The following is an 18,000-nucleotide window of genomic DNA, read 5'->3' on the forward strand; positions in this document are numbered from 1 at the left end:
TTTGAGTGAACTTGTGACAATGGTGCTCACTTCATGTATAACAAACCGGAACATGGTGCCACCACCTGCAGGACAAACACTTGAAGACATTTGATTGGGCTGAGACAGGCAGGACTTTGATGCAGAGGAGTGGACTTTTCATGTTGCTGCTGTTGGTGTGAATGTAAAGGGACCTCTCCACTAAAGCTGACACATATATATCACATGGGTCAGCAAATTTAAGAATGCATTTTGAGTGACATCAGTATAATTTCAACAACCACGATGCAGAATCGCCTCCACATTGCACAAGCTCTTCAAACTTTAGGCAAAGCTTAAAAAAAAATGTTGCTAGCTGCTCGCAATGCAGCAGTAAGTGGATTATGTACAAACTATTATTTATAAAGTCTTCTTGTGCTTTTTATAGTCCAGATTAAGAGATTATAGTTTGTCCCCAGCCCCAGTTTTTATGTCTTTGTGATCAGAAAGTCATTTTGGCCTTATAGAGCTGCTCCACGCACAGAGGAAACCTGTCTGTACTTGTATTGTCAAAAAAAAACGGATACAAGTTAAAAGGCTGTATTGTGATTTTATGGATTGTTTTACTGATTGTTTCTCGGGCTGCTTTTCCTTATGGCTGTGATTGTTCTTCTGTTTTGGCTGCAGCTGAATGTTGTGAGCGCTGAATGTAAGAGATCAGATACGGGAAAACAGCAGCAAAGACTCTTAATACATGTCGCCTTCATGGATTGTCAAGATAAATGTCAATCTGCTTCTGATGACTGAAATGTTGCAATTGTTATTCTTACATTTTTCCTCTTTATGTTTTATGGGCATTGTGTCTGTTCGGAAAGTCAAGTTTATTGATTTATCAAATTAAAATTAACATAAATTGCACCAAGGGGCTATGCAAGTGTAAGATATGAAAGTAATTAGAAAACAATAAAATTAGGTTAGAATAAACTGAGAGACAGTGGAACATTAGATTTAAAAGTAGAAAAGGAGGGAGATGAAGAAACAGGAAGTGGAAATAAAATCCACAACTTAGCAACAGACAAGACATAACGTTTAGTCTTAAAGTTGCATAAAGTGTAATTGTTCTGTGATTTTATTAGACTAATTTCACCTGATTTGGCCGCTCAGACTTTCATTTCCCAAACATTTGGCATCAGATGACGACGTCTTTACCGCTATCGAGTCACAGGCAGATGCTTGTCAAGTTGGAAAATAAAAAATAAAAACAAAACTTTAATTAGGCTCAGTGCTTATGAATCAACTGGTGCTTTGTGATGTACAGTAAAGCTATGTGACTAATGTGATCTCTGAACATTTCTCTTAAAATTTGGTAAATTTAAAAATGTCACAGAATACGGCAACATCTCAATGTGTGTCCCGAATACTATGAGTGTAGTGTGAGTTGATGCTTTACCTTTGTGGTGCGAGTGTGTGTGAGTGTGTGTCCTGCTAATTTGCCTTTAAGTTCCTGTGTGTGCTGCAGCAGCTGGAGGCCTCAATGTGCAGGGTTGAGGTGTGTGTATGTAGCTTAAAGGACCAGGCCGACATTTAGCTACACCGTCTTGTTTTGTACTCCCCAGATCTCACGAAAAGATGGATTTCACTTTTATCTCCGTGGTATAGGACATGTTTTCACTCAGCTCAGCCCAAACACTGGAAGCAAAACTGGAAACTAGCATTGGGAAACTGTTTTCCTGGCCTAGCCTAGCTTAGCTGCTTCCTACTGCTACCTGTTTCCCCTCTGCTTCCAGTCATTGTGCTAAGCTAAGTGAGGCTGGAGCAGCAGTCACTAACCTTTTTCTTTTTGACAGGGAGCTACTTTTAAAAAACAAAGTGGTCACGAGCTACTCATGCATATTTACAAATCGTAAGGCAAATCTTTAAGAGCAGAAAAATATAAACTATGTTCTAAATGTTTTCCTGTAAATGCTCATGAATTACAGAATAAACAGATGAATGATCAATGATCACCAGTTGTGGAATATATTCTAATTTTCTTCAACATCTCAAAACAAGAGCTGTTTTTACAAGAAAGCAGCAAGTATTTTTTCTTCAAAACCTTTTTTGTTTTGTCTCATAATGCCGTTTCACATTGGCACTTTTAATACGGGCCACCGTTTCTGAACGTATGAGACACACTGGTTTAGCGCTCCAGTCCATTCTGGATTAAATGCTCTATTTTCGCTGTCGACTATTCTTCTTTTGGAGAGCGCCATTTTGTCTCCCTTTCTCCGCCTCACTCCTGGTTCTCAACTTTCTCCGGCTCAGTCGTCTGTTTATATCTCTTAGTTTGAACACACGTCAGCAAAATGTTCCAGCTTTATGCTAAAGTAGAGAATTTCAAGCTCAACATTTTCACTTACCTGTGTCGCTCTTTCTTTTTCCGCTTCCGTCTTGATACTTGGCTCTAATTCAATCACCTCTCTGCGTGCTGCGTGCCGCGTAGAGTCAGTGTTTACCGCCAGAAGGCACAAACCTGATTGGCTTGGATCACATGGCATATCTTAACTCGCAAGCAGTGGCGCTGGTCATAATAGAAGAGCCCCCGCTTTTAAACCATACGATGCAGGTCTTGTCTTTTTCTGCCCATGTTAATGCAGAGTGTTTCTACCGTTTCTTGTCTACCCTCCCGTAACCTGTTCCCGGAATCTGACCCACCGGGGACAAGGAAGGTCAATCTCAGATTCTAATGGTAAGATGCTTTTTATTTTATACAGTGAATTCAACCACTCAATTGAGGCAATTTGATTTTATTTGCAGTGGCATGTTGTTTCTGTGTCTCCTTCTCCCTCCGTCTCTCTCCCAAATGCTTAAGAATGAAGTGGTGTTACCGTCATACTATGTTCAAATAAGTGTTCATGGTTTGATGAATGTCAATAATAATTTACATATTCAGTCGTATTTGGCTTTGATGCATTCCTTTTTGTGTTCAGAAACAGTTAAGGAGAAGACAGATGTGTTAATAGGCCAACAAGGAGAAATTTGTTCATTTAGGAGGCTTGTTATTGAACGCCACAAAATGTCAAACATCAGTAAAATTTTTCGTTAATGTTGAAAATAAAACTGAGCTTTTCATGACCACTGTCCTTTAACTGATCTACATGTGGAGACTGTGGTAGATCAGCAGACTTTGCTACGATTTGACTTGTGTCTTGCTTGACTTACAGCAGGGATTGACGTGACTTGCTTGGGACTTGAAGGTTAGACGTGTTTGTGACATTTTTTTCAGAGGTCTAAACATGATTTATTAGAAAATACAGACATGAATTAATTAGTCAGACAAATTTTTTCCTTGAAATCTAATAAATTAAACATGAATCTATAAAACAATAAAATCAATGGAAAACAGGAATTTTGTCTTGTGGGAACAAATTCACCACTTATTCAAAACTGAAAATATTAAACTATAATATTAGAAAAAAATCAAATCTATTAATTCAACTTACAAATAATCGTGATCAATGAAAAAATAATAAAATAAAACATTCTTATAACATTTCAAAACCTAATCTGGATGTGACAGTAACTAATTCGTAAGTAATTTCTAGTGTGTGTTTTATGAATATGTGATTTTCTGTATTAATTTCTTTACATTATTTGACTGTGTAAGTGACTCATCTTTTCTAAATTCTACGTACTTCTTAATAAGTCAGTGTCGGACCTCTGAATCTTTCCTTTCTTCAAAAAGTTACAGTGTTTCTGTTTTCACATTAAGAATAAATAATCTTTTAGACAGAAAATATCTAGAAGAAAAAATTACATTCAACAGGTGCTTTCAACACATCAACATATTTCCACATTTCCACACAGGAAGTCCGGGAACAACATGTCCATCATTTTGAGGGTAATTAAAGTGTTTATGTCACTTCTGCCTTGGATTCTTTTTAATATGAAGGTTTATGTTTTACTGAAAGGTCTGGAACTTTTCTCTCAGATTCTTAACAAGGCTTTGCTGTCCAATTTCTGTTGGTTCTTTGGTCTTTTGGGTCAGACAGTCCATGGGGTTAAAGGGCACATCAGTCTCTTCTGGCTCTGTTCTCGATTTAACATGGTCCCTCTGCTTGTAGTCCTCAGAATCCTGGTAGGCTCTGCAGCGCTCCATGACAGCTATGATGGAGATCTTCTCTCTGCTTGTTGGTGAACGGATCTGCACGTAGCTGTCTCCCCCTTCACCTGTGTCTTCCTGGGCTGTTCTGGCAGACTGTGGTTCTGGAAGGTTCTCCATAATGATAATCTTGTGTTGGGGGTCATTGGGTAGAGAAGCCTCGGCTGTGATGTAATAACCTTTAGCTCCTTCCTGGAGCTCTTGCAGCTGGTCCGGCAGAGTTCCACTCAGTTGGGGTTCGTGAGATTTTGCACTCTGGAGCTGTTTGTGAATTTCAGCATCACAACCATTGTGACGGTTCGCTGACGGAAACTCACTTGAAACTCCTTGGGTGTGGACGAGCCCGGGGGAGCAGCTGGAGTGCCTCCTCAGTTTGCTCTCCAACGTCTGATTGGGGCTGGACCAACGCCGGCAAATCGAACTCTTCTGGAATTCGGTGTGTGTGTCAGCATATTTGGAGCAGAGTTCTTGAACGTCAGGCCAGTAGAATTCCTCTGCCGGAGGAGGGCTGAGGGGGCTGAGGGGGCTGAGAGTCTGGGGCCTGGACAGAGGCATCGGCCCCGGTGTGTCTCTGCAGATGCAGGTGTGGGGTGAACTTGGAGAGCAGATCTGCTCCATGGGCCTGAGCGGAGCAGATACCAGCGGCAGAGTCAGACCAGGTTTACCTGCAAAACACCAACAATCACCAATCAGCCCTGAACCTTTTATCTCTCTTCTTTGATTGATATTTTAAAGAAAGAAAGAAAGAAAGAAGGTCAGTTTGACTTTTTTCATCCCATGGCTACAATAAAGTAATTAATGGTCCATCTGAATGAATTAATACTTCTTCTATTTCACATTCAATATTGATGTGGACAAAAATACACAAGTGTAATCAAACTTTTTATACTGTATAATGTGACAGTTAACACTGACACTTAAAAACGTAAGGTGGCATCACGGCTTAAAATCTACTTCCACAAAACGTTAATTATCAAACTCATTTCTAATTTCAAAGAAAAGTTTGATTTGATGATGAAACCCCAGTGTAGAATAGTCCAATGCAAAGAACAAAGAAAGTAGCAGGAAAAAACTTCATAAGCATCTTAACACTGCTACGGCCTCCATATGACCTGAGAGACAAAAAGGACATGTTGGTACCTGAGTCCTCCTCCTCCATCTCCTCCTCCATGCTGGGCAGAGTCATCTTGTTGATCAGGTCCATATCTGGCTGCTGGGTCGCTGGCTTGGAGGTTTTGATCCTCTGGCTGTACTGACGGGCCAGATGGAGGACTTTGCTCTTTGCCTTGTCAGTCTCATCCAGCTGGTTTAAAGTGGCGCCGTGTGGTTCCGCCTCTGCCTTCAGCTGAGCGACCCTGGGACCTGGAGTCAGAGCTTGAACACCCTCTTCCCCGAACACTTTGGTAGCGCCCTTCAAAGTGATCTTTTTCAGCTCGGGGGCTTTGAGTGGTAAAGAGCAGGTGGACTCTTCCACGATGGTGCTGAGGTCCATCTCTGCGCTCTCTTTGTCAGAGCTCTTGTTTAGAGATTTACTCAGGTTGGAAAGTCCTGCATTGGCGGTTTTGTGGTTTCTTGGGATTTCATGACATCTTTGCTGCACTCTGACATTCCTTTGGGATGTAAGGATGTCTCGCTCCATCGCCAGCCAGATCTTGATCATGTCAGAGGAAGACCTGAACTCTTCTCCCTCGGCGGGCTTATCTTGCATGCTTTGAGACCTGGACCCGAAACCTGAATCGTCTGTCTCTGCACTATCAGAGTCCAATGAAGCACTTGAGGCCATGTGACCCCCTGAACATGAATCTGGCTCCACTGCAGAGGGGCTTGAAGAAAGCGTCTGGTCTGATTCTAGAGGGTTCTTCTCCACAGGGGGGGTTTTGTCCTTTGGGATGTTGTTAATCCGGCTCACAGAGTTCCTCACCAGCCCGTTGGGGATGTACGACAGGCTCTCCCTGCGTCGGATGCTGAAGGACGCATCCTGGTTCTCTGCGTTCTCATAGTATGTTTTGATTTTACCGATAAGCACCAGGTCCTGCTTGGAGAGGGTGGAGTCCCGCCTCTGCGGAGTTCCTCGCTCGCCATCGAAGACGCTGATGCCCCGAGGAGAAAGTAGAGTCAAGTCTGTCTCGCCAAAGGCGGACGGAATAGACCAGCTCCTGTTGAGCAGTGAGGACCTGTCGCTGGGTTCGGCCCTGAGCCTCAGGCTGCTGAGTAACCGTGGCGACATGACGTTCAGGACAGAGGAGGGCAGAATGCTGGTGTTTCTCCCATCCTTCACCTCTGTATCCGCCCCCTCGTCCTCATTCTCACCCTCTTCATCCTCCGATTTGCTGAAGGTTTTGGAATCGGACTCGGGTGAAGCATTTAAATGTTCATCTGTCTCTGCTTCAACTTTGAGTGTTTCAGATGCTTCAAGTGTTTCTGAGGCGACTTCAGCTTCAGGATTGGTTGGTTTGTCCAGTGATGTCTCTTCTTGCAGATGATCTGTGGGAATCTGTAGAGCATACAAGCCATTACATTATCTTTTCTTTAGTTTAAAATGTCAAATTCCTCCCTAAATACTCATTCTACCAGTTTTGCGTTTCAGTTTGTTTTATTTTTATTGAAAAGGTTGAGTTAAAACTGCTGTTAGTGTTTTTGTTTCTACCTGTTCATTGGTCTCCTGGTCCACTGAGACGCTGCTCTCCTTTTCTAAAACATCTCCTCCGTCCACATCCTGCAGAAAGAAATGACATCATATGATGAAAGAAGATCGCATTCTTTAGTGATATTAGCAAATCAAAGTTTGTAAGCTGTAAATATAATCAAGCATTGCGGGGTTACAAACTTTTCAGTAAAACGCCAGGAAAAAACACACAAGCAAATAAATAATAAGCTTTAGTTGGTTAAAGGAACAATCCACGGTTTAGCTTAGTTACATTTCGACTGAACATGAATAAAGCTGTTCACTCTCAGTCTGCACGAGATGTCACTGTCAGAGTCCATTTCTCTGTTCACCTTTAGACACCAGCTCTCAGCCAATCTGTGTTTGTTATTGTTTCCATGGAAACACAAGACTAATGCATCAGATAACTGAGGAATCCTTCAGAACAGCCGTCATTACTGATACTCAGCTCCACGTCGCCTCTAGATGGCACTGTTTCCCAAATGTCAGGAAACTCCTATTAGTCAAGTGTCTTGTGCGTTTGTCTTCCAGGTGGCGGCGCTGTGGTCGACCAAACTTTCCCTCTTCCACCTTAGACTTGAAATGGCGACACTAAAACCAGTTTTTAACACCTAGAGGCAGTTTGAATTAGTGATGACAGCTGCAGGGAGGATAGCTGCTGATGGTTGTTATTATCCGAGATGGCGAAGCGGGAAACGAAGGCGCGGAAGCACAGGAAGCCTCACCGTGCTCCGCGACACCAAAAGCAACGCCTGGGCCCTGTAGTGCCAGAAGGAAATGGCGGCCAGCACTGAGCTCGCAAAGTCTGCTACCTGCGAGGGGGAGGGCTCCTCCTCCTCCCCCTCGCTGCTGCTCAGTCGCTCCAGAGAGTCTTTCCTGCTGCCGAGCTCCTCTTCTTCTTCTTCTTCTCCCTCCTCCTCATCCTCCTCCTCTACCGGCCTGTCAGACAACCTGCTGATGCTGGCAGTGGTCTGCAGGAGGCGTATCTCTGCTGATGAGTCTCCCTCACTGTAGGAGTGCTGCAGTGGCAGGTTACACATCTGTCACTCAGTGTGAGAGGTGAACTTTTGTTTTGTGTGTTTACCGTCACATTACCAGATTCACAGTTGTTATTTGTTGGTATTTGAGATCTCCTCACAGGATTAATTCCTAATTTGTTGAGAATAACGTAACCCTGTAAAGGAACAAACACAGTCCATGTTTGTAGAGTAAAGGTTCACTGTTAGCTGCTTACCTTTAGGGTGGCTGCAGATCCACATATAGAGAAAGAAGCAGAACAATTTCAAAGGTTAAAGACAGAAGGCATAAAAATTAATTTCAGAGTTTTCATTCAATTTACCGACATCAAATACATGAAAACCGGACTGGGGCCAGACTTCAACATACATTCATACTGTACATATCTGTGCTTGAAATAGACCCCAGTGGCAGCAAGTTGTTGCCATATTAATTAGCACCACACACACAGTCTTCAACACACACAAAAACAAACCATGAATATTCAATCAATGATCTTAGTTAAGTATATGTACAGTATAACTCATAATGCAATTACTTAGGATAGGCTTTTATTGTGAAGGAGCAGGAAATGTTTGGACTGCTTCGGAAGTAGTAACAGTTTGTCTTCACTGGTGTCTCATACTGGCAAAACAGTAAACTGCTTGTTTTTCTTTTTCTTTTTCAGTTTCAACAATCATCAATCATTGGTCCTGATTTATCGATTTCAAATAGATATACATATTTATAAAGTCTACAAGTGATTAAATGTGTTTGTGTACCTGACTGCTGTGTTGCCGGGCGCTCATCATGTGAAAACTCAGACTGACAGGACAGAGCTTTGTTCAGTCGCTCTGGACTGTAGTGGAATCGGCGCGAAACTGCTGAAAAGCAACAGGACACGAAACAAAGTGAATCTCCTCATCAACCTAAGCATCTAATATGATCTAATTCAACTTTAAATGGAGAGCGATTGCTTATAAAAACACCTCTTCAAACAAGCTCTGCAAATTACGTTCGAACATCAACACAGGATGAACTTACACGTAGAATTCATTTCCAAGATGGCTTCCTTTGCCTGAAACAAACAAGTAGGTACAACGTATATATGTATACATATTAATATACTATTTTACTGAGAGGAAAAAGAGGCAATGCTGTACATGTCATTCAGGATATGTATATATGTTATGGATCATATGGAATAAAACACCAATATACAACAAGTGAAACTGGAAGGAGATAAATGGAATAAAGCGCTGATGTACTTTGCTATTTATATTAGATTATATTATACTGGTCATACTGATGTGATTTCTGCCCATACTGCAGTTTAATTGGTCATACTTGTGTTTATACTGCTCATACTGTGTGTGTGTACAGTATAATGGTTTATACTGGTTTGACCTTCTGTGGGATGATAGCATGGTGGTTTTCCAGAATGAGACGTTTGATGTGGTGCGTCCACAGCTTCTTCTCTTCTACTGTCTTAGCCTGGAAACAAAAACAAAGAGGAACGGGAACTCAGAAGATGATGAGATTTTTTTGAAAGCTGGTCTGTGTGTGGTCAAGTTTCCTCCAGGTTCCACTGACAGATGCCTAATGGGCAACTGCTCAGCTGAGAACCCTCGATGGGACCATGAAAGCTTTAGTGTGATTGAATATGATGTGACACAGGCTGTGGTCTGACGGTGGCCACAGTAGCTTACCTGCACAGTGTGTGATTGTTTTGGATGCTTGTAGTGAGTGACGCTGAAGCTCAGAGAGTCTTTACTGCTTTCAATCAGCATGAGGGTGGAACACTGAAACCAAAAAATGCACAAAGAGCATCATTCTCAAATCCCGTACCTTCTCTGGGTTGACTGATAAGTTCCATAATGACATTAACAGGTCTATTGCATTGTAGTTGGCCTCAGATGATGACATCATATCAGTGCTTATCAATCAGCTGTACTGATAATCAAGCCTGTAATGTCTTAAATATACATTCCTGCCTCTTAAGTGACATTTTACATAAAAAAAAATGTATATGCAGACAAAATAATGGATAGTTTGTTAATAAAATGTTAAATTGAGTTTGAGTTGTTTCCTGAGAAAACACAATGAATGTTTTTCCACGACTCACTGTGATGTGTGTCTTGTAGATGAAGTGCTCGCTGCGGCGCTTGGTGATGAGCAGAATGCGCTCAAACAGGAAGAGCGTTCTCTCCTTCTTGGCTCTGTGAACCTTGAAGGTTCCTTCTAGCACGAGTTCCCCGTACGTGGTGAGGTCGGCACCTTTCCAGCTGAGGAGCAGAGACTGAATCTCCTGCACACACACATTTACAAATCACTAAATGGCAAAAATCCACATCCAAATCCAAAACAGCTGGGCATTTTGTGCTTGCTTCCAGTTTTTGTGCAAAGCTGAACAAGGGGATTGACAGATGTATAATGTGTGTGTGGGGGTGTGAGAGAGACCTGCAATCTGACAGCGTGCTCGTGTTTCCTCTTCATATCATTGATGTACCAGGCCACTCCTGTCATTGTGTAGATCGCCTCCTCCACCACCTCGTAGCCTTGCTCATCCGGATCAAAGTGCTTCACAATCTCCTGAGCAGCATCGACAATTAAACAACATTAAAGTCATCAAGCAACACCATCAACAACAACATCAAACAACAATATACCGATTTTACTTGGAGTGTACCTGGAGGAGCAGGTGGTACTTGAGGATGCGCTGCACTGGTTTCAGCAGGTATGAACCCAGAGGAAGAGAACAGTTCAGCGACGCCTGACGCTCCCGGAAAAACTTGGCCAAAGATTTATTCCTCATGCACTCTGTCAGGGCGGCAACGGAACTGGAAGCGGTAGAAATAAGTAATAAAATAGTTGAGAATAGGTGAGAATAAGTGTGAACGAGTGTGAATAGATCGTTGCCCGGCACTTACTTTGGGTAATTAGTGCAGTACTGAGTGTAGATGTCAAAGTATTCACTCTGATGGGAGAGAAAACGTTTGAAAAACAGTTAACATACAGGTCAGAGAAGAAAATCCATAAGAGGTCTTTTTATTTTGTTAATTGATTTGATTTCCCAATTGTCATAAGAAATAAAATTCAGTTTTAATGTCAGTATCTCACCTTCTTGACAAAGCACCTGGCGATGGCGACGGGGTCGTGGTTGCACAGTTCCAGACACTGCAGCAGCTCACTGCACAACAACACGCACACACACAAAGAACACAAACTGTCAGGACAGGAACAGTCAACAGGACAACACAAAGCCTGCACAGGTCCAAACCTCTGCTGCACCATTTTAGAACTCTTGTGAGTGAAACAATGAGGATATCAATCAATCAAAAACTAAATATATGTACCTGTTGAACTCGTAAATGTCCTCAATGTTTCCAAACAGAGCACAGACCTGCTCCGGCCTGAGTGACAGATCAGAGTGATCGATGATATGAGCCAGATAATCCTAAAGAAGGAGGGAAGAGGAGGGTGTAGGGGGAGAGGAATGAATACAAGAAGATGAAGATGTAAGAGAGCTGCTCTAACAGCCTGAGTCACACGGCCCAGTTGCAAGCAATCAGCATGACGGCTTAAACGTGTTTACATACAGACTCTTATCTGTAGTGGAATTATGTAAAATAGTTGTATTTGCTGTTATTGACGTGTTGTTCCGTGTCAGATTCCCTTTAGTTTTACTCAGACACTTCCTGCAGGGAAGTACTTCATCTGTAGCAGGTAACATCAGTGAGGAGGTCTGGATGGGGCTCAGGTTTACTGCTCTTATGTAAGGAGTTGATCCTCTGTGCAGAGCATCTTAATGAGTTAATTTTAGTGAGTGAAGAACACTGAGAGGGATTAGAGGGATTTACACAGTCAATGTTTCTCTAATTTGGCTACTGAGCCATGTGTTCTTCTTCTTACTCACACTGTCTCCATGAACAAAATCTCATTTTACATTACTTTGCAACAGTCCAGTTCTATCCCAAACAACCTAAAGTTATAAGAAGACACTTCTCCTGATACTGGCACTATAGATTTGACACTAAAAGCACTTGAGTAAGAGTAAACTCTGCCTCAGGCCCCCTCAGGTTTGTATCTGCTCGTCGCTAGCCCCTCCCACCTCATCGCTCCCAGCTTAAAGCTCCGCCTCCCAGCTCCCTGCTGGCAGCCTGAACTACCTGGGAGCTCTTTATTTTGTCTCCATCAACTTTACAGAAAGTTCCTGATGGTTTAAGGAACATTCTTTTATCTGACTGAATATTTTCCATTGTGAGAGTGAATTCTAACTGCATTTTTCTCTTCATGATTGTGTCACATAACACATTCATGAAAATCCATTAATCTCTTAATTAAAGATAATGAATCAAACTGATGTACCTCTACAATCATTCGTAGATCCCTCACGTACAATTGCTCTGTCTCGATGATCTCCATGACAACCCGGTCCAGGTAGGTCAGCCGAGGATTCGACTCCGTGGTCCCGCCAACAAATGAAGAAGCTTGTGTCTGCTGGCGGCAGGTGTTGGTCTGGGCCGCTGTGCAAAGCTTATTGTTGTTGTTGTTCTGCCAGAGCTCGAGGTCATGACCTTTCCTGTTGGCGTCGTCTGTATGCGGGTTCGTCTGCTCGCTTTGCGACGGATCCAGGTCCAAATCGATGTACATGACTGTGTCGGAGGTTTGGGACAATGGCAGCGGTGGGGCAAGGTTATCGTTGTGTGAAGATTCTGACCCCGAGCACATGAGGGTGATCAGGCTCGCAGGTCGGCTGCCAGACGACGGCACGTCCGAGCCGTCAGAGGGCGTCGTGCTGCTGATGGAAGCCATGGACAGGCGATGGGATTCTAGGAGGGCAAGAGTTTGGACATGTTTAAATAACAGCTCTGATTAACGTTTGCTTGATAAGTTGTGAGCTCGGCATACCAAACTCCACTCTACATCAGCATTTTTACCAATCTATAAGTCATAATATCTCGTAATTGTGAGTGTGTGTTGTAAGACAAAATAATATGGAAGAAATGTGTATCATCTACTTCTTCATCTACGCCCAGCTTCTGATTGTGCTCCCTTAAGTATGTGTCTGTTTTTAATATTCGTCTGAAATGAATGGGAGGTGAACCAGCTAACAGCATGGACAGGATTCCTGAGGTCACACAGTACTTCCTGTCTGGTCTATCTACACCTTATCAGCTGTTGAAACATCTCTGTGGGGTGTGTCTGTGTTTTTGCGTTCCTCAAATGCCTCGCGTCAGCAGATTTAAGTCGTGGTTTACTGGAGGGGGGGAATCATTTCAAGCATTCCTGAGAGTCCTAGGAGATCCTGTCATCGTTTTTCCAGCTAGTAGTCAGGTTAACAGAAATTGACTGTATGTGTACAAGTACTGCATGTGTGGTGGCCTAAAGCTGATGCAGATGTTGAGCAGGTTTGCTGAGTATGAGTCATGTCGGGTGGAGCAAAGGAAGCCTCGCCGGTACCATTACATCAATGGGAGATTCCGAACCAAAGCTGGACTATACATGGACTTTGCTGGTCCTTTCTTAGGACACACCTTCAGGCCAGTTGCGTACTCCATGTGGTTGGAGGTATTTAACCAGCATCAGCTCAGAAGTCATCATCACAAAGCTGAGAAGAGCTATTCCTAACTCATGGTCTCCCGTCACATACAGTCACAGACAATGGAACGCAATTCATGTCCAAGGAATTCAAAAACTTCACACATCAGAATGGAATCCTTCATTCCATAAGTGCTTCGGGTAACTCTGCCTCAAACGCACTTGCAGAAAGGCTTACGCACACATTCAAAAGTGGAATGAAATAGCTTGAACATACCGCACTGGATGTTGAGGACAGAGGTTTCGTCTTTTTTCATGCGGTCTCACACTAATCCAAACAGTACTACCGGTCACTGTTCACAAAAGGCAAGGCATGCAAATGTGCCACCATAACCAGCATGCATCAGACAGGTTTTTCGCTGTGGATGACTCTTGAGTATTTACATAATACTGCTGGGGGAGGATATAAACAGATTCTAGAGTGATAGTAGAACAAACTGGGCCAATGTCCTACAAAGTCCAGGGAACAGAGACAACCATCATTTACAAGAGACATGGGGATCTCACTTATTCTAAAGTAATAAGGAAAATAAAGATTTTTTTACAGTAATGGCTTGTGATCCTCTGTGTCTGAACAAGTCCATTTAAATTGATTGCAAAAACCTTCTTACTCTTAATCCGTTCCATTTTCATCAATTCATCCAGTTCACTCAAGACCCTTGTTCATGTTCCAACAGCTTCCCAAAAATAATCACTGACAGGGCGTTTGTTTGATAGTAGCTGTAGAACAATGGTATGTAATTCTAGAGTTAGTATGACCATGACTTTATTGTCTTTTGTGTGCACTTGTCTTATGTAACCATGTTAGGGTGTGCTGGTTTCCATGGTGATTAAGGGCAATGTGACCTGGGCTCAAGTTAGTGAGGCTGCAGACTCAAGTGAAAACCAGAGACAAAACAACACAAACATGTCTACACACTACAACGTCAATGATCGTTTCTAAGCTACGCAGATGCATCCAGGAGAGAACAGGACAGCAGAGCTACAGAAGGGATCCAAACATGAACCAATATAAGAATATGACTGGACTGAATGCACGTGAAAGAAATTTAAGAAAAAGAAAGGAAAAAAGAAGAAAATATGGAATTGAGAAAAAGGAATGAAGGAAAGGACTTAAAAGACAGGAAAGGAAGGGAGCATGAGGATGTGAAGAAATGGAGGGGTGGATGAAGAAAAGGAAATCTAAAATACTCCTATTCTACTGACTTTTCCTCAAATTAAGTCAAAAACTACAAATGATAATAAGAAGCTCCAACACAAGGAAAGAAATGCTTCAAAACCAAAGCCTACCTTGAAGCAGGTCTCCTCTCTGCTGTACAGACTCAGAGCACTGCAGCCTGACACCTGTCCATCTAAGAGCCGGGGACCTGGCTTAATCCAATTACACACTGAGGACCTGAAGGAGCAACATGCCACCCTCTGGACACAACACGGAACTCAACTCTGGCCTTTGCGTGAGAACCTGCTAAGTCTGATCTAAGGGTATGTTTCTTCTCTACATCCGGTTTTTCTTTCCTACCTAATTTCTGATATTTGTTCATCATCAAATAAAGAAATGCTGTCAAATTTCAACTGAAAGCTTTTTTAACTTCACATGTAAAAGTCAAAGATACAGGCACTAATTTAACTGCATACCTCCACCAAGGCTGTACAGTCCTCCAATCATAGGTATTTCACTATTTTGAAATTCAACAGGTTATTACTTGGAGCACAATCAGGGGTTTACCACATTAAAACCCACATTGTTGTTGAGGGGCAAACAAATTCTGTTATGTATCAACCTTTAATTTGATCTCTGAAAACCTTAAACATGGTCTTCATTCATAAAAGTGGAAATCATTGCTAACTACATCTTATTAAAAAGGTTTGATCCATTTATAGACAATGTTCAACTGCAACGCAAAATATTGAAAGAAATCAGAAAGTGAAGAAATTATTCCATTAAAATAAAAGCATTTTGTTACTACTTTTCTTTATATTATTTGAGATAAGATATGTAAGACAAGCTGAATAAGTGTGACATAGGCTGTAGATCATTTTGTTCTAATCTAATGATAGAATGTTACAAATTAAGATTAAGATCCTTGTGATGATAAAAAAAACCCATCACAATTCAAGACTTTGCTTCAGTCCCTGTTTCAGTGTGAAGCAGGAAACACAGGCCCCCTCTGGATGTGGTGGTGACATAACCGCTGTGCTCTCAGAGAAAGACGTGCATTATCCTTAGGGAGCATTCCAGTTTTATTGACATGAGGAGACGTTCCCTCTGCCGCCAGTGGAGGAGAAGAAAAGAACCACACACCTAACAATGGCCGCTCTGTTGCATCTGGCCCAGCATGCAACAGCAGCAACATCAGACACACACACCACATGACACATACACCACAGCAATTCTTTCTACATTACCAAGTCAGTGAAATGGCGCTAATCTGTGTTTGTTTGCTTTGTTTATGTGTCTTGTGGTTACTTTTGGATGTAATGTATTACAAAAAGACTACAAAGACTCGCTATTGGTCATTTCAGTATGTGTTTATAACTAATTTCATAAAGCACATTTAACAACTTGAAAGCTCCAAGAGAACGCATACCTCCACCAAGGCCGAGTAGTCCTCCAATTTTGCCTCCGTCTCTCAATGACGAGATTTTACATGTTATTGATTATTATTATAGACTGATATTTAATTTATTTAATATTTCTTTATGAAGTATTATTAAATATTTACAGTTGAGCACAGACATGCACTTATCTGAACACATGAGGACGTTTCTGGGAGGTAACAGAAGCTTCTTACCTTCTTCACCCATGGGGGCATCATGCGGGGCACTGTGAGATCCTTCAGGCATGTCACTGTAAAGACACACAACGTGAGGGTCTGAAGGAGACTGACACACAGACAAACACCGTCCAACATCTTGCCCTGGGACAGGTGACCTGTTTCAAACATTACTGCACTACAGCCTGTTTGCGGGGCTATAGGACAATACAAGGGTTTGGAAAATTCCAATGTCAGTGCGTGGGTGGTGGGGGGGTCAGAAATTGTAGGTAATTTGCTGCATTTCAGAATGATTCAAAGATTATGTAAAGCCATTTGTAGAGAGAAAAAGAGCAAGAAGGATATGACAAATACAAACACAACCCATTAGCTTTGGTATTTTAATTACACACACGCACACGCGCACACACACACACACACACACACACACACACACACACACACACACACACACACACACAGTTGCCAGACAGACACACTAGTTTCACTATTTATACGGTAAGATAAACGATTTTTTATCTTTATTGTGAAATAATCAGGTCCGGACTTTATCGCTGGCTACGACTTTGCCTGTTTGAAAGTCTTGGTGATCGTGAACAAGAACAGCATGACGTCACACGCAGCACATCTGAATATAAAGTAACAGTTAATACAGTGAGACAAAGTTCAATGACCCGTTTTTTAAGCGCGTATTATGCCATCTGCTTTTACTAAAGACTTTAACTTTATTCCTGTTTAACATTTTAGCATTTAGTTTAACATTTTTCCTGTTATGTTCTAAAGCAGCTTATTTAGAAAGAGTCCACTTCATTAAATCCGCTCAATAATTTTAATTTAAGGCAATTCTGAATATCAACAAAGGCCTAATATGAATTATGAGCTCAGTTAGCAGCTCATCACATCTGTACAGTCTCCAGCTGCAATGGTAAATGTTGTAATCTTAACTTTTACATCTCAAGACTTTGTTTTATTTCTATTTAATCTTTAAACAAACATCATTATCCTGATGTTTAAAGCGGTTCGGCGTCCTCAGCTGCGCCATTGAAAACTTCTTCCCAGATTTAGTGACATAAAGATACAAATACAGCGTGTTTTACTTCAACTCACCTTATCACGGCAGAAGTTAAGTTTGAATTTAGGTTTAAGTTTAGCGCACCACTGGCTCCTGGACGCTAAACTAAAGTTACTTGTGTGTAAACGGAAGTTCAGCGGATTTCCGAAAAGATTTGAATTTGTGACATTTTAGGGAACAAGCGGGTAAAATCTCAAAGAGTTAAAACATCTGTAAAAGGCTGTCATTTTTTTCACAAACAGGACAAGTTAAACATTGTACTTACCTCGTAAAAGCCCCAAAATAAGGTTTTCAGAGAGCTTCCGGGTGACAGACAGACAGGATTTGACTGAGTTTACCTAAACTAAACCGAGTATGCTGGGGTTACTAAGCGCCCTTCTGCGCATGCGTGCCACTTCAAAAAACAACAACAAAAAGCTCACTGTACATCAAAAAACGAACCCTATTATTACAAGGCACTCTTTAATTTCTCAATAAAGTGCCGCTGTTATATGTATATTTTAATGTAATATGGTATACAATAATAATAATGATGTATTTATAAATTATTTAATTGAAAATAAACAGACTCTTTCTCTTGTTAGCGTGCATCAGCTGCTCTAATTTCCGTATGTTTATATTTGGTTTTCGCTTTTTCCACAGCATAAACACCATAACAGCAAATTAACACAAGAGAGTAAATTAATGTATGGTTCATGCTCTCCGGCTTTAACGTTAGCGGGGTGAATTAATGCACAATTACAGGATAATGTGTGTGCTTTTCTGTGTTTTAGTGTCTGTAAAGGCCAATAAA

General features: G+C 41.7%; 1 protein-coding gene across 4 annotated transcripts; it reads right to left on the bottom strand.

Annotated features, from left to right (window-relative positions):
• Nucleotides 1–2,692: 2,692 nt before the first annotated feature.
• LOC143012254 (pleckstrin homology domain-containing family G member 3-like) lies at nt 2,693–17,578 on the bottom strand. Of its 4 annotated transcripts, none has more exons than XM_076165306.1 (17): nt 17,473–17,578; nt 16,154–16,209; nt 12,129–12,592; nt 11,117–11,217; nt 10,881–10,950; nt 10,691–10,737; nt 10,450–10,600; nt 10,221–10,352; nt 9,886–10,068; nt 9,470–9,562; nt 9,168–9,254; nt 8,805–8,838; nt 8,543–8,641; nt 7,999–8,009; nt 6,747–6,815; nt 5,240–6,593; nt 2,693–4,764 (listed from the first exon to the last, which is right to left on the bottom strand). In XM_076165306.1, exons 2-17 carry the CDS (start codon nt 16,203–16,205, stop codon nt 3,899–3,901), a joined length of 3,813 nt encoding a protein of 1,270 aa, XP_076021421.1. In that variant the 5' UTR covers nt 16,206–16,209; nt 17,473–17,578; the 3' UTR covers nt 2,693–3,898. The 4 variants fall into 4 exon arrangements, with proteins under 4 accessions (XP_076021421.1, XP_076021419.1, XP_076021420.1 ...); XM_076165304.1 differs by having other exon boundaries at nt 8,543–8,644; XM_076165305.1 differs by lacking the exon at nt 17,473–17,578 and adding an exon at nt 17,243–17,314 and having other exon boundaries at nt 8,543–8,644.
• Nucleotides 17,579–18,000: the final 422 nt, after the last annotated feature.

This window comes from Genypterus blacodes, unplaced genomic scaffold (assembly GCF_046128005.1).
Source record: "Genypterus blacodes isolate CSIRO-AG114 ecotype Tasmania unplaced genomic scaffold, CSIRO-AGI_Gbla_v1 ptg000143l_1, whole genome shotgun sequence".
Lineage (NCBI taxonomy): Eukaryota > Metazoa > Chordata > Actinopteri > Ophidiiformes > Ophidiidae > Genypterus > Genypterus blacodes.